We start from the raw sequence: 17160 nt of genomic DNA on the forward strand, positions 1-17160 counted from the left end.
CTCTGCAAGCCACCCCGAGGGACTCCACCCATGCATGAATTCATGCACTGGGCCTCTAGTGTTATATCTAAACAAAAGTGAGGTTTCATAGGAAAAAATTCATGCACATCAATCAGTGACTTGGAGATTCAAGAGGTTATGTTGCTTACCCCCAAACATGTTTCATGTGTTAACTAATTATCAAAAAAAACCCTGTTTCCTTTTTTAAAAGAGGGGAATAAGACTCAGAAAGGTTAAGAAAAAAAACTTGTCCAGCCCAGCCAGTGCAGTTCAGTGGTTGAGTGTTGCCCTATGAACCAGGAGGTCAGGGTTCGATTGCTGGTCAGGGCACATGCCAGGCTTGCAGGTTTGATTCCCATTAGGGAGCATGTAGGAGGCAGCCGATCCATGAATCTCTCTCATCATTGATGTTTCTATCGCTCTCCCTCTCCTTTCCTCTTGGAAATCAAATATATGTATATATAACTTCTCCAAGTGTCCACAGAGCTAATCAGTGTGAAAGGCTGAGATTTGAACTTAGGCTTACTGGACCCCAGAGCCCATGCTCTTTACCCAACTCTGCTCAAATAAATTGAGGACCATAATGCCTGCCCTCAGAGTCCACCCCCCTCACATACATACACACACACTGATATTTAAAGCATTGCAGAATCTTATGTTGATAGCTCACTTCGATAACATTGTACTCATATATACCACTGTATGTAGTAATAGCAACGGAACATTTAGGATTTTCTTTTCCCAGAGTACCAAAGGCTCTGGAATATATATCTCCCTTCCTAAATTGAGAAATATGCCAGTAGCACTCTGTCTGATATTTATTTTTCAAAGTCTAATTCTGATTATATTTCTCTACAAATAGACTTTCTGGAGCTCACTCTTTGCTGGCAATATGGATTCTGCCCGGCCCTCTGCTGGGGCTCTCACAGGCCCTCTCTTTGAAGCCCTCACCTCTCCTCTTCCATGGTTTGGGCAGCACCTCTCTTTCCTAGAAAGTGTTCCCACCCCACCTCCTTCTCAGACTTCCCTTTCTCACCTTCCCCTTACCTGCTGAAGTTTCCCTGAATTTTGTCTTCAGTTCTCTTTTCACACTATGAATGCTGCCTCTCATTCAACTCCACAGTTTCAACTACATATATGTGCTGGTGATACTCAGCAATCTCCCCTGAGCTCCAGACTCAGATGTGCATCTGACTGGGGAACATCTCCTTAAACAACAAACCCCAAGCAGTCTCCCAAACCTACCCCTGTGTTCTTAGCCTTGGTGAACGGCACTCTTTCCACCCAGTTCTCCAGGCCAGAAACAAGAAAAGTTTGGCCTTTTCCCACCCTCAAAACTACATCACTTTACTAAACCCTCCGATTCTATCTCTACATCTCTCACAATATATGTCCCAAACTCTTCTGCCCCACTGCTCCAGTTCAACTGCACTTCAGTCTCTGCCTGGTCTACTGTTAACAGCCTCCTAACTGGCACCCCTGCCTCTGGTCCTCTTCCCTTTCAATCCACCCTCTGTATTACTGCAGAATGATGTTACAAAATACCAAGTGTTAGCCTCTTGCTCTTGTTTAACATCTTTTACAAACACATAAGGCCCTTCACCTCTCTATCCACAACCAAAGGATACTCTAGGTTGCACTGATAGCAAAACACTCTCATGGCTCCCATCAGCCTGGAAAGCCCTGCTCGCCACACTCCCCTTTTTCCTGGTTAGGCTTTACTTTTCATGACTCAGTTACCATTTCATCATGGCTCCTTGGAAGCCCTTTCCTAGCCTTTCTCTATGGCAGCTGAAGTACCACTCCTAAAGCACTCTATTGTACTTGTAAATTTTCTGGTCAGCCTATAGAAATAACCAAGAGTTCCTTGAGATCAGAAGCCACACCTTACTCTCTGCATAACCAAGGTACAAAAGCATTTTCTTCTTATTAAGATATTTAATGTGGGAAAGCCATATATGGGTTTTAAGATCCCATTTTTGCCCTAACCGCTTTGGCTCAGTGGATAGAGCACTGGCCTGCGGACTGAAGGGTCCCAGGTTCGATTCTGGTCAAGGGCATGAACCTTGGTTGCGGGCACATCCCCAGTAGGGAGTGTGCAGGAGGCAGCTGATCGATGTTTCTCTCATCAATGTTTCTAACTCTCTATCCCTCTCCCTTCCTCTCTGTAAAAAAAAATCAATAAAATATATATTTTTAAAAAAGATCCCATTTTTATCTTCCGGCAGTCCTGGCTAAGAACATGGGAGCAAAAGTAAACAAATGGACACTGTTAAAACAGCAGTTAAGGCAGAGTCAAGGAACTCCTTTTACCTGGTATTCTTTCAAGAAATCTATACTTACCTAACATTCCTGTTGAAAGAAGACCACAGAAGGTTGACTGTAAGCAACCCTCACTTCTTGAGATATACCTGATTTGGGGAAGCTACTGTTCTATTTTTGGTGCTTGGTATATAAATATTTGTTGAATGAATAATATGTAACAAATACTAAGTTATGTGTCAGGTACTGGGCATATAATATCACATTTACTTTTCACAATGGAAAGAATGAAGGAATTACAGCACCTTCCTCCATGGTAGCATTTTCTTTTTTATATGTGTATAGCAAGTTTATCTCTAAGTGAAATAACAACAAAGATTTCAATTGCACTCACCTCAAGAGCTGATGCTCATCAGCAGTAGATCCTTCGGTCATACTCCTTTATAGCTTACCTTAAAGTAGTTTTCTTCCAGAGTCATCATTTTAAACTAACTCAATGGATTCTATACACACTACTCACACTTGCCTCAGAAATGATCACTGATAAACTACAGTTAAAAGCTTGATTGACCAGCAGATGGAGAGCATAATGAAGGAACTAGTTATTCCAATTTATGTAACCAAATATTAATTCAGGTCTGAAAATGACCAGGCCAGTATTTGACAAGAACACTATGCCACACAAATCATTGATTCTAAAACAGCACAAAAAGATTTTGAACAGGGAAATGTGAAGAAATGGGTAAGAAGTGATAATTAAAAAATTGTTATCTCGATCAGTTCAAATAATGAGGTAGACACCGTTTAGAATTTCTTCACTTCATATTCTGATCTTTCTCTTCACATTCTTTCTCATTCAAGGAGAATCAAATGTGCAAAGACCTCAACTACACAAAACTCATAGGAAGTCTACTCCAAAATCCTCCTTGATAAAAGAATGTAAAAGAAATCCTCATGTCCAAGATATAGGAGGGATTGGGGAAGGAAATCAGTTGAAAAGGGAGTTATGAATAGCTGCATTATATACACTGAAAGTGTTAAGGGAATATTGAAATTACACTAGTAGAAATCTAGCCTCTATAAAATTCAATATCTAAGATTAGTTTCTCTTTTCAAATAATTAGTGACTGTGCACATTTAATTTTTATTTTACTTGAAACATTTGACAAGCAACAAACAGAATTACAGAATAGTCAATGAAGAATACATTGAGAGTACATAAAAATATTTACTGAGAATGAAGTTTCTCACAGTACAGTTAAAGCGTGGAAATTATAGTTTAGAAATACAGAATTACAGAAGACAAGAGACATTAAACCTGTCATAACTTTTTAAGAGAAAAGAACAATAGTTTATAGAAAACTAGGTTAATTTTAAAATACAATTCTCTTAAAAATGTCTTATGCAAACAATGCATATGATAGAGTAAATCAGCCTAAGAATAAAAGAATTTAAGGGTTAGAAGTATGGTTATAATATTATCTAACCCACTCCATTTTACAGATGAGAAGACTGAGGCCTAATGAGTAGCTTTGCCTGGCCAAGAAATACTTAATGTTTTGCATACTTCCTAATTATAGGTTTAAGTTAATCTCCATTTCATTATATATACTGCCATTTGCCTAGACAGTATCTAAAAGAGACTACATTATTAAGATCTGAGCTCTGAATCCAACTGTCACTTGGTAGATTGTTGCAAAAAGGACACATAAAAGGTAGAAAAGACAGCACTACTAGTATTTCTTTAAAATGTGAATTCCTCATGTTAGCTTTTGAATACCATTGATTCTTATAAAATTATTCTATGTGGTAGGTCAACTATAATCAGACTGAAAATAAGTGTGCTAAATATTTATAAGAAATCAGATGTAACCTTAACTGGTTTGGCTCAGTGGATAGAGCGTTGGCCTGCGGACTGAAGGGTCCCAGGTTCGATTTCAGTCAAGGGCATGTACCTTGGTTGCAGGCACATCCCCAGTAGGGGGTGTGCAGGAGGCAGCTGAATCGATGTTTCTCTCTCATCGATGTTTCTCTCTATCCCTCTCCCTTCCTCTCTGTAAAAAATCAATAAATATATTTTTTTAAAAAGAAATCAGATGTCTTTATAGCCCTAATTATCTGTGCTATTTTTGTATACACAAACAAAATATTCTTATAGTGTACTCCCATTTTCTAAAACTATCTTTAATGAGGAATATGTAATGTTAATTATCAGCTTGGACCTTTTGATGTTTTCTAGTTATAGAGTAATAATTTGGGGGAAACATTTACCAAGATAATAGTTTAAGAGAAGCCAAAATTTACCAGTTCCTTGTGTTGTCTTTATCAGTTATTATTGTACCACATATAATGAACCATGACATAAAATCAATTTAATAAAATGTATTGAGTAACTATTACAAGTAAGACGATCAAATATTTTGTCTAGACATAATCAGGTCAAATTTAGTTTGTTATTTCAGTTCCAAATAATGTGGTAATACATTATTCCAGAATTTTTTGGAACCTGGTGGGTTCAGAAATATTTTAGAACCATTTTCTAAAACTTGTTTTGAATGCACTGGCATTCTGAACCTCTGTACTTCATGTTCTTTCCCCTTTTTTTGATATGTTTTATCTCTCTCATATTTCACAGATCCTTTGATTTTGCTCACTTTTCTGGATTCTTTTCCTTCACCCTGTTTTTCCAGCCTTTCACTCCCACCATTGCCTGTCTCCTGGTATTTCCCATCCTCTTTCTCATTGTCCTCTTTTCCCTCCTTCCCTTTTCTCTTGTTTTCTTCCACTTCCCTCTTCTCCACTTCCCCCTCCTTCTTTTCCCTTTCCTGGCCTTCTTCCTTCCCTTCTTCCCCCTCTCCTTCCTCCCCTTCCCCTTCTTCCTTCACTTCCTCCTCTTCTTCTTCCCCTTCCCCCTCTTCTTCCTCTCCTTCCCCCTCTTCTTCCTCTACTTCCCCCTCTTCTTCATCCCCTTTTCCTTCTTCTTCTTCTTCTTCTTCTTCTTCTTCTTCTTCTTCTTCTTCTTCTTCTTCTTCTTCCCCTTCCTCCTCTCCTTCCTCTCCTCCCCCGTCTCCTTCCTCTCCTTCCCCCTCTCCTTCCTCCTCTTCCCCCTCTTCTTCCTCCCCTTCTCCTTGTCCTTCCTCTCCTTCCCCCTCTCCATCCTCCCCTCCTCCCTCTCCTTCCTCCCCTCCTCCCTCCTCCCCTTCACTCTCTCCTTCCTCCCCTTCTCCCTCTCCTTGCCCTTCCTCTTCCCCTCCTTCCTCTCCTTCCTCCCTTTCTCCTTCCCCCTTTCCTTCTTCCCCTTCCCCCTCCCTTTCCCACTCTCCTTTTCTTTCCCCCTCTCCCTCCTCCTCTTCTCCCTCTCCTTCTTCCATCTCTACTTCCTCCTCTTCCCTCCCTTCCTCCTCTTCTTCTTTCCCTTCTTCCTCTTCTCTGTCTTCTTCCCCTTGTCCCACTTGTCCCCCTTCCTTATCCCCTTCCTCCTCCTCCTCTCCTTCCCCCTCTCCTTGTTCCTCCCCTTCCTCAATCTCTATCCCTTTGTTTGTTTCCTCCTGATGGCCTTGTTCCCTCTCTTTTTGCTCCTGTTTCTTCTCCTCTTCTAAACTGTTCTCTCCCTTACCCTGGCTCTCCATTTCTCCTCCTCCTCTGTCTTTTTCCTCTTCTCCCTCTTCACTTTGCCTTTGTTCCACTTGTGAATTACTCTCTTTCCAGATTCCCTCACATACACCTTCATGCACATCTTCTGCTTCTCCCCCTGACTTTCCATTGCCTTCACTCACCTCTGCTCTGTTTGTAAGGTCATCTGATAGGATCTTTGCTTCCTCCTCCTCCTTTCCTCCAGGCATCTCCACATTTTCCTCTACCTCTTGCTCCTCTATTCCACTTCCTTCTAAATCCTCTGCTCCTTCCTCTTCCTCTGGAATTTCTGGCAAGTGGTCAGACTTAAAATCATATTTTGCCATGAATTCGGATATTTTGAGTTCAGTATCTTCCTCTTGTTCAATACATTTTCTGCTATACCATAAGTTTTGGTCAGTTTCCATTTCATCATCATCTTTTTCTCCACTACTACATTCTACTGACTCAGGCAACTCGAAGCCATCAGTTGTACTGTGCTGACTTTCACTTTCACCTTCCAAGTAACTAAATGGCTCCTCTACAGATTCTCTTTCATTGTCAAAGATCACATCTTGCTTGTTCCTTTTCCTTTCTTTAACAAAATAATTTTCTTCAAAATCCTCATCAATATTCATGACTCTATTTGGCAATTCATCAAGGAATCTGTTAATATCTTTTATATTCTCTTCACTTTTTCTTATATCCTTCAGACCTGCCATTTCTGCCAGCTTAGTTTCCTTCTCAGAGACCATTTCTCTTTCTTCTGAATCTTTCTGACTGCCTTCTCCATCACTTTTATTTTCTATTTCCTTATCATCAAGTGGATAAATACTATGTTTATTTTTAAATATAGATGTCTTTTTTTGTAAGCCCTTCTCATTGGTATCAGCCTGAGGCCCAGGTTGTCCTGAGTCATGACCTACATCCTCATCTGAACATGCTTCCAGCTTCCCAGTTGTTGGTACCATGAATGTTCCTTTAGCCAAAATTTGTTTATATGATTTTCCTTCTTTCATTTTTTGAGACATCTCTTCACTTTCATATTCATTGCTATCATCATTTTCAGTATGAGCTGTATGCTGCTTCAATTTCTCAATTGATTCTTGTTTCTGTAAATTTTTTGAAGTAATTGTCATACTTCTATTAGTTAACCAAGGTAACTTATTTACTACAAAAACTGCCAAAATTTCGCATTATCAGTTTCACTAAGAGAACAAAAATGTCCAGTTTTACCAAACATTTTGCCTAGATTTTGTTTTCTTTGGGGATAATTTATGCTGCTAAGTCTATGGTACATTTAATTTTGATTTAGTAACATTTGTCTGTATTTAACTTTCAAATTCTTACTACTTGCTTTAATTTTGCCATTACTTGCAGTACCATCAATATTTATTCTCTGACCCTTTTCTAAATCTGAATAAATTCTTAAATATAATACATTTTCAGACTGATTTTGCAAAATATTGTATAAAATTTATACTTCTCTTGCATGCAGTGCAGTTCAGTTTAATTTTTTTCTACCTTTCTTATTGTTTTAATTATCAAATTTTGATTGGTCTTTCAATTCCATAAATTTCACAAAATTAAAGAAAATAAATGAAAATGTGAAATTTCTAAAAATTGGAAAAAAAAGAAATAGAAGAAAATAGCTGGGATAAAAACTGAAAATGAAATCAATATACTAAATAATAATGAATATATTTTTCTTTTCAAAACAAAATCTTGGGTTTTCAAAATTTTGACCCTCTTATTATATTCTTTAATTATAATAATTTGCATACCTAAAAAACCACTACAAGGAAAATACTTAAGGTTAAAATGTAAGATTTTAATTAAAACTATGAAATTAAACATTGATATTTGAATGATACATTAAGAATTGAAGCCCAGCCCACATGGCTCAGTAGTTGAACATTGATCTATGAGCCAGGAGGTCATGGTTCAATTCCTGGTCAGGCATGTGCCCAGGTTGTGGGCTTCATCCTTAGTGTGGGGCGTGCAGGAGGCAGCCAATCAATGATTCTCTCGTATCATTGATGTTTCTATCTCTTTCCTCCTCTCCCTCTCTGAAACCAATAATAAAAATATATTTAAAAAAAAGAATTGAAATTAATTTCCTGCTGGACAAAATAAGGCAAAAATCAAACTGTTGACCTAAATTTGCAAGCTAATAGGTTGAATATTTCATTAATTTGAATCTCTGGGTAGTAAAACCTCACTAAATCAAGTTTTATAAATTGTGATAAGTGTTAGGCCCAGAAAGAGGTCATAATTTTTTTTGCTAAAGAAATTATTTAAAAAGCACAAATTAAAAATTACTATATAGAAATACTATAATAAATTTCTTTTTATTTACCAAAGTAAGCCTGATAGGGCTTCTAATAAAAAGAGTATGTGAACCTTAATCAATAAAGAAAAAAAAGAGTATGTGAAGTATAAAATATATTATCAATTAAAAAGGAAATCTTTCTTTATCTGTTTGTTCTAGGTCCTATTCTTTAGAAAGTCATAATTCTTTCATGAGCCCTGAGAGAGACAGAGGCCCATGGGCCAGAAATGATTCCTAAACGTATATGCCTTTTTTCCCCTAGAGCAAAAAAGCAGTACAGAAGAGGCAGAGCCCAAAGTCTAAGACAAGAGGAAGGAAAAACATAGAAAAGCTGTCTGCTCGGAAGTCAAAATCAGTCAACATTCACTGAGCTTCCACTACTGTATTAGAACAGCTCTCCCATATAGAAAAAAATGCTGTTATTCACCTTGTCTCTGTCAGTAAAATAAAGATAAACCTAATGAAGATTAATACTAAATTTTTATAATTTAGCAAGATGCTCTTGCACTTCAATTACTTTTAATGACTGTTAGCTTAACAATGTGTAAATGGCACTAAAAATATAAATGAAATGTTTTCTATAGCCTTCTTCAATTTGTATTTCTCCAATTTATTCTTCTAATCCTCAAACTCCTCATACTTTCACCCCAGTGGTCCATAAAACTAGGAAAAGCAAGTGATTTTAGGGGAGACCTTTATCTCTCCACAGCTGTGATAACCAGAATATTCCTTCCTCTTGTTATTCACTTGTTATTCATTAAAGGTCTGTTTTTATCAATCATGCACAGTTTCTGACTAATTTTCAAATATTTAATCTTATTTTTATGCTACCAATTCCTTGATAAATTAAAGCCCATTCCAAACATTGGAAAAGCCATTAAATATTTTCACCAAAACCACACAAAAGATGTCAATATAATTCTGTAAGGTCAGCACAGTTACTCATCCAAAGCAATAGCAAAGCAATACTCAAGTAAAGTCAGAGAGCCACGCTGATAAAAGTAGGCTCTTCCAATGCTTAAGAACTACAACAATACTCTTTTGCCTTTATGACAAGAAATAATGGCTATTCTGACTTGTTAAGTGACTGCAAAGAGCAAATTTCAGCATTGGAATTCGGTCAGTCTTGTTGCATCACAGAAAATACATACCAACAGAACAAGCCCAAATTAAGGCGATCTACATTATATTCCTGTCTTTTCAATTCTAAAGTAAGTAAATGCTTACCTTTCTTGTGTTCTTTCCAGAAACCTTTCAAAGAAAAAAAAATTTAAACTGTTCTTACCCACCATAATAAAAATAACTCTGTATATTATACCTTTTGTTTTTGAATTGGTGATAATTTTAAAGACTTTTCATTGGAATTTAGGCTCATCATATGTGTCTGAAATAAATAAAAAATAAATGTTCTAAAAACAATGAAGACTATATATATATAATTATATATTTATACATTCTACTATATAAATAATACAAAACAGCTCAGATAGTAATAAAATAAACCCACAATTGCATACTTATAATGTGAGGATTGAAATGAATTTTATTGCATGTAACCTATACCTCAATAAACCTGATTTAAAAATAGCAAAAGGAAACCAAAACAAAAAGCATTCTATGCATATAACAGAACAGTATAGGAAATACATACATACGTACAAATACCTTAAGAAATTCAAACTTCTATCTAGATACATAAATAAGAAAACCATTACCATATTTAACACATCAGTAGTTTCTCCAAGGCTTTTTGAATCCACTGATGAGCTGTCTATATCCTTCACTTTGGTCATTTTATCTTGAAAATAATCTGAATGATTAAAAGATAAAAGAGAAAAACAGATTTCAAAGGAAAAGTGAAAGACAGCTGGATAATAAACAAAATTATTCTGTAATATAAAGTGCAGATGTAATTTTATGGAAGGTCCTTTAACCATGTGTTAAGGGAATTGAACAGAATTCATTCCAGTGATAATTGGTTTTAAAATTTCTTTTTGAAAATTTGAAGATTTTGACACTGATAACAAATGCTGCATCCATATGAACAGGAAAACACTATTCCTTTGGGATCAATACTACCCAGATATCAAGCACTGTGGAAGTGAGTCCGCAAAAAGGGACCCAATGACCCACATCCTCCTGGTATGCATAACTCAGTGTGGTATCTTTACACATTTTATGAGATTGATCTGTATGGCCAGTAAAATAAAGCTGACATAATTGTGATGTTGTGTCTTGGTCCCACATGTTCTTTCTTTCTTGGATCACTTGTTCTGGGAGAAGCCATGTTGTGAACATCCCTAGGGAGAAGCCCATGTGCTGAGGAAGTGAAGCCCCCTGACTATGGCCATCTGAGTGAGCACGGAAAAGTATTTGCCAGGCCCAATCCAGCCTTCAGATGACTGACAGCTTGTCTACAACTGCATGAAATGCCCTGAGCCAGAACTACTCAGCTAGACTGCTCCTGGATTCCTAATCCTCAGAAACTGTGTGGGATAATAAATGTTTGTTGTTTTAATCCTATAAGTTTCAGAGTTATTTGTTATGTAGCAACAGATAACTAGTACAAACACCTAGAAACTTTCATGGAAAACTGCAAGGTTATCTATATATATAAAAGCCTAAGTGACCTTTACAACTGGTCAACTGAACGGCTGGTTGACTGGTTGCTATGATTTGCACTGACCACCAAGGGGCAGATGCTCAACACAGGAGCTGCCCCCTGGTGGTCAGTGTGCTCCCATAGCCAACCTCCCACAGTTGGCCAACCTCCCTCGGCCCCTCCCCCTGGCCGGTCCTGCCCCTAATTGGCCCCCCACCTTGATCGGAGGCAGGGCCAGCTGGCCAATTACCCATGGCCCCTCCTCCCAGCCAGCCCAGCCGATCGGTCCCCATTGGGGGCGCTGGCCAGACCCTACCCATGCATGAATTCGTGCACCAGGCCTCTAGTTAGTATATAAAGATGCTCTACTATTTCCCACTGACCTCACATTTCCCTCTAGCTGCCAGTTGATTCCTCTGATCCTCTTCCTCACCAAAATATGCAAAAGAATTTATCCACACACCCTATCTATACTTCATTTCTTCATTTCCCATTCATACCGCAACTCTTAACACTTTGGATTCTGCCCTGATCTTCCCCTAGAACTACTCTTGTCAATAGTACAGTGGAGCCTTGACATACGAGTGTCCCGACTAACGAGTTTTTCGAGATACGAGCCGTCTCTCGGCCGATTTTTTGCTTTGAGTTGCGAGCTAAAATTCGGGTTACGAGCCAGCTTCAGATACCCCACCGCTAGTTGGCGCAGCGAACGTCACAGTGAACGCCACAACATCAGCCCAGCATCACGTGTCTCACTCGTTCACTTTAAGATTTGACATACGAGTAATGTGAGTTACGAGCTCCGTCACGAAACGAATTAAACTCGTAAGTCAAGGCCCCACTGTAGTTTAATCTCTTGATGTTAAATCCATGATCTCATCTAATATCCATGATGTTAAATCCATGGGCTATTCCTTTGAGCTCTTTTTTCTTGGCCCTTGCATAGTACTTTGAATTCACGACCCTACTCTATCCTAATTTCCCTCCTCCTACCCAGCTGGCTGAGCAGGCTGAGGAAGGCTTCTTTGCTAGCTATTCCTCCGGAACCCTTCTTCTAAATGTTAGATATCCTCAGGGCTAAATCCTGGGCTCTCTTCTCTTCCTATTCTAATCTCTATTAAGTGATTTCATCAACTTTCATGGGTTGTAAATACCATCTCTATGTTGATGGTTTCCAAATTTATAGCTCTAGTCCAGACCTTCATTCTGAATTTTAGGCTTTTTCAACTGCCTGCTTGATATTTTTGCTAGGATGTCTCACAGGTATCTCAAGCTCAATTTTATTTTCCCCCCCTCAAACTTATCAACCAAGTTCAGGGTTGTCTAGGAATCATCCTTGATTCTTCCCTTTCCTTCACATCTATATGTAATCCATTAACAAGTTTAGCAATTTCAGTTGGTGTACATCAAAAATTTACTTCCAATCTGCCCCCTTCTCTTCATCTCCACTGCAAACACCTTGGTCCACACATCATTATCTCTTACAAAAAGCTGCTACGTGTTCTTCTTACCTCTAGTCTGGGTCTCCCTACAATACACACAGAGGCAAGTCATCATCTTAAGATTAAGTTGGATTGGAGCACCTGACTGTACTGTTTAAAATCCTCTAATGACCTTCAATTGAACTTAAAAAATGGCTACCATCAATAAATCAACAAACGACAAGTGCAGGCGAGGATGTGGAGAAAAGGGAACCCTAGTACACTGTTGGTGGGGATACAGACTGGTACAGCCACTATAGAAAACAATTTCAAAAATTAAAAATGTAACTGCCATTTGACCCAGTGATCCCACTTCTAGGAATATATGCTAAGAATCCCGAAACACCAATCAGAAAGAATATATGCACCCCTATGATCATAGCAGCACAATTTACAATAGCTAAGATCTGGAAACAGCCCAAGTGCCCATCAGTAAATGAGTGGATAAAAAAGCTGTGGTACATTTACACCATGGAACACTATGCAGCTGTAAAAAAGAAGGATCTCTTACCCTTTGAGATACCATGGAGGGACATGGATATTATTATGTTAAGTGAAATAAGCCAGGCAGAGAAAGAGAAATATCAAATGATCTCATTTATATGTGGAATCTAGTGAACAAAATAAATGATGAACTAAATATATCCAGAGGCATGGAAACATGGAACAGACTGATGAGTCTTGGAGGGAAGGGGGGGAAGAGGGACAGGAAGAGATTAATCAAAGAACTTATATGCATACTAGTGCCCTGGTGCATGGATTCATGCACATTGAAAGGAAATTAATTAGAAGAAATATTTTAATGTGGCTATTCCCCTTTTTCTAATAGTAGAAGTATCAACCAAATTCATGATTGACAATGACAGATCAAAACACACGTGTGCGACTGGCACCAGAGAGGGCTTTATATATATCATGCATGCGCAAGTCAATGCTCATTTTTAAACTAGAGGCCCAGTGCACGGATTCATGCACTGGTGGGTTCCCTCGGCCTGGCCTGTGGGGATTGGGCCGAAACAGGCTCTCCAACATCCCCCGAGGGGTCCTGGATTGCGAGAGGGCATAGGCCAGGCCGAGGGTCCCCATCAGTGCATGATTGGGGCCGAGGAGGTACCACGAGAGGCCTCTAGGGTGTGTCCAGCCTGTCTCGTCCAGTCCCGATTAGGGCCGATCAGGGCCGGCTAGCTGGGGAGGGACTGCCGGAGGTTGGCCAGCCAGGGAGGAGCCGTGGGAGGGCTCCAGGGCGTGTCCAGCCCGTCTTGCCCAGTCCCAATTGGCCAGACCCCAGCAGCAAGCTAACCTACCGGTTGAAGCATCTGCCCCCTGGTGGTCAGTGCATGTCATAGTGACTGATTGAACAGTTGGACATTTAGCATATTAGGCTTTTATTATATAGGATTTTATTATATACTAGAGGCCTGGTGCACGAATTCATGCACGGGTTGGGTCCGGCCTGCCCTCCCCGATTGGCCCGATCGAGCTGGGCCGGCCAGGGGAAGGGGCCTTGGGTGGTTGGCCGACAGGGCCCGCCCCCTGGTTGAACTCCCAGTTGAGGGGACTATTTGCATATTAGCCTTTTATTAGTGTAGGATTATATAGTGCAGACTGATGCACATTGAAAGGAAATTAATTAGAAGGTGGCCAGCGGGGCAGGACTGGGCAAGACGGGCCGAACACACCCTGGAGCCAACCTCCCATGGTCTCTCCCTGACTGGCCGCACCTGGGGTGGCGCCAGGGCTTGAAGGGCATCTGTATAGTGAGCGGGTTCCCTCTGGCCAGTGGGGTCCCTTGGCCTGGCCTGCGAGGATCAGGCCGAAACTGGCTCTCCGACATCCCCCGAGTGTCCTGGATTGTAAGAGGGCAGTTCTCAGGTGACGCACCTCAGAATCAGGCTCCCTCCTCTCTGGTTCTGGGGTACATCACCCAAGAACCACCACTGCCAAGTCACTGCAGCTAGGCAGCTCCTGTGTTCAGTGTCTGCCCCCTGGTGGTCAGTGCATCCCATAGCTACCAGTCGGAGTGTCTGCCCCCTGTTGGTCATTGTGCATCATAGCTACCAGTCGGACAGTCGGATGGTTGCTTAGTCTTTTATATATATAGATATGCATAGCCCAGGGACAGACAATAGTATGGTGAAGGCTTGGGGAGGGGGGCAGGAGTGGGGTGGATGCAGGTCAATGGGGGTACAAGGACAGGACATCTATAATACTTTCAACAATAAAGACAAATTTAACAACATGGACACATGTTGTTTTCTTTCCTTTGGACAAGAAAACAACAACAACAACAAAACAACAACAGTCAAGTAAAATTGGCTTGTCATGGCCTATAAAACCATGAATAATTTGTCACTGTGTCTTTCTTCAAAATCATCTTGCCCTGCCTTTTAACCTCACTCTCTAGCCCCAATGGTTGTCTTTCCTTTTCTTAAAATGGCCTCCAAATATTTATGTATGTTATTTTCTTTGCCTTGAATACATATACCCTCTCTTTTTGTGACTATCTTTCTTATCCTTTATGTTTTATCTTAATTGTCATCTTCTCAACAAGGTCTTCCATGATCACCTTTCCTCTATTATAAACACTGAAGTCTGCAAATAAACTAAGAAAAAGTCACATAATATGTTGGATACAACTTTCAAAATACTTTTCACTAAGACAGCTTTAGCAAACAGTCACAAAAAGATAAGGATATTTTTTTCTTTCGATCTAGCTACAAATTCTCTATATCTTCACATTCAAATCTTGAAATGGGAAACAATTTCCCCAAACCACAAACTTCTCTTTTCCTTGTACATACTGTTGTCAGAATCTACTTTTCCTATGTACAGGACTGAAGAGTGCCAGTGATTTTTTATTGCAAAAGAAAACATTCAAAAATTCTGGGTGAAATGCCAGAAACCAGATCATTATCAAGGTCCTAGTTGTAGATAATATCTCATTATCATGGCCCACAATTCTCACCTGAATTCTTGACCTTTTATTACCTGAACTTTTTGTCTAGGTTCCTGATCCCTAAGATACACTGGGGCCTTGACTTACGAGTGTCCCGACTAATGAGTTTTTCGAGATACGAGCTGTCTCTCGGCCGATTTTTTGCTTTGAGTTGCGAGCTAAAATTCGGATTACGAGCCAGCTTCAGATACCCCACTGCTAGTTGGCGCAGCGAACGTCACAGTGAATGCCACAACATCAGCCCAGCATCACATGTCTCACTCGTTCACTTCAAGCGGTTAGCTCTTAGTTGAAGCATCAGTGTTGTGCTCGTATTTGTGCTTGCAGTTATTTTGCAAAACTTCGTTTTTTGGGTGTCTGGGACGGATTAATGGCATTTCAATTCATTGTAATGGTGAAAATTGATTTGACATACGAGTAATTTGAGTTACAAGCTCCGTCACGGAACGAATTAAACTCGTAAGTCAAGGCCCCACTGTACTAAAAATTATCTCTGCCATAGTCCTTAATCCCAAATATCTTCTTCATTAGAAACCTACTAATTACTCTGATCTCCTGGTCTTGGCTTCTTGTCCTGCCTCTATCATCCAAGCACATGCCCTGAAGTAAGATACACATACTTGTAAGATACACAAATGTCTGTAAACAAAATTATTTAGAAGAGGTATGTAATAGCTAAAGAGCTGGGATTACAATTTAAAACATAAAAGCTATATTTAACAGGTAGTGAGGTGGAGGTATTAATAATAACCATGAATATATTTACTAAGGGTTTTCTAGACTAAATGCTAAGTATTTTATACGCCTTACACTTAACTGTCACAATCACTCTCTAAAATAGGTATTATTAAACTCATTTCAAAGATAGGGAAATTGAGGCTTATAAGTCAAGCCTCAATTTATTAACAAGTCACATAGTTAATAAATATCAGAGCTATCATCCAGCCCCAGATCAATTTAACTCCATACACCAAAGCTCTTAACCACTATGCTATACTACCTAAATGCAGAACTTCACACAGGTCCAGAGGACCTGTATTCAAACCCATTCACTTCATTTATAAGCTGATCTTGGACAAGTCACTCAATCTCTTCAAGCCTTTCTTTTATTAATCTATAAAAATAAAGAATATAACTCCTATCTAATTCACAGAGTTGCTTCAGGGTTTAAAGGAGACAATGTAAGCTGAAGTACTATACATGCCAAACACTGCTTGCTATTTGATTTGAGTTCAAATGAGTGATGTCAGTCTTTAGGAAGAAAACAGTTTAATTGAAGAAAACATCTTAAGGTAAACATGAAAACAACAGGAATAAAAGCTACATTTTTTTCTCAGAGCAGGTAGAGTATCGAATATTACCTGGTTCCATGGGCTTTATGGAGTCCTCCTTTTCAGTCATTTTCTCTGGCAGATTATTTGTAAATATGCAGAAAGGAACTGAACTTGGGGAAAAACAAATAGATGACCCAAGAGTCCCTTTAATTGGAGGTAGCGCTTGCATCATTTGAAGAGAATCTGGGGATTTCTCCTTTTTAAAAAAAAAAAAAATTAAATAAACTGTTAGATGTTTTATACATTTCATACAGACATCAAATACCCCGTGGTTGATAAAAATACTTGAGAGAGAATTCAAAGTTGACCAACATCCCACACCATCCTATATAATAAAGAGGTAATATGCAAATTAACCCTCACGCCATCACAAGATGGCTGCCTACGACCAGGCTGACAGGGGGGTTAGTGAGGGATGACCAAACGACTGAACAAGCAGGCTGCATGGGGCGACCAGGCCAGCAGGGGGGTTAGTGAGGGATCATCAAATGACTGAACAGCAGGTTGCGTGGGGCAACCAGGCCAGCAGGGGGGCCGTGAGGGGCGACCAGGCCAGTATGGGGGAAAGTTGGGGGCAACCA

The 17160-nt window shown here is 39.6% G+C and overlaps 1 protein-coding gene across 1 annotated transcript in view; it reads right to left on the reverse strand.

The window, feature by feature from the left end:
• RPGR (retinitis pigmentosa GTPase regulator) overlaps positions 1 to 17160 on the reverse strand; it is a 57926-nt gene that overhangs the window by 12130 nt on the left and 28636 nt on the right. The window contains exons 11-14 of the mRNA XM_014528874.1: positions 16607 to 16775; positions 9922 to 10016; positions 9525 to 9590; positions 6039 to 6986 (exon numbers count right to left, since the gene is read on the reverse strand). Of these exons, the coding sequence (XP_014384360.1) occupies positions 6039 to 6986; positions 9525 to 9590; positions 9922 to 10016; positions 16607 to 16775 (1278 nt within the window). The remainder of the gene's footprint in view (positions 1 to 6038; positions 6987 to 9524; positions 9591 to 9921; positions 10017 to 16606; positions 16776 to 17160) is intronic.

This window comes from Myotis brandtii, unplaced genomic scaffold, assembly GCF_000412655.1.
Source record: "Myotis brandtii unplaced genomic scaffold, ASM41265v1 scaffold657, whole genome shotgun sequence".
NCBI lineage: Eukaryota > Metazoa > Chordata > Mammalia > Chiroptera > Vespertilionidae > Myotis > Myotis brandtii.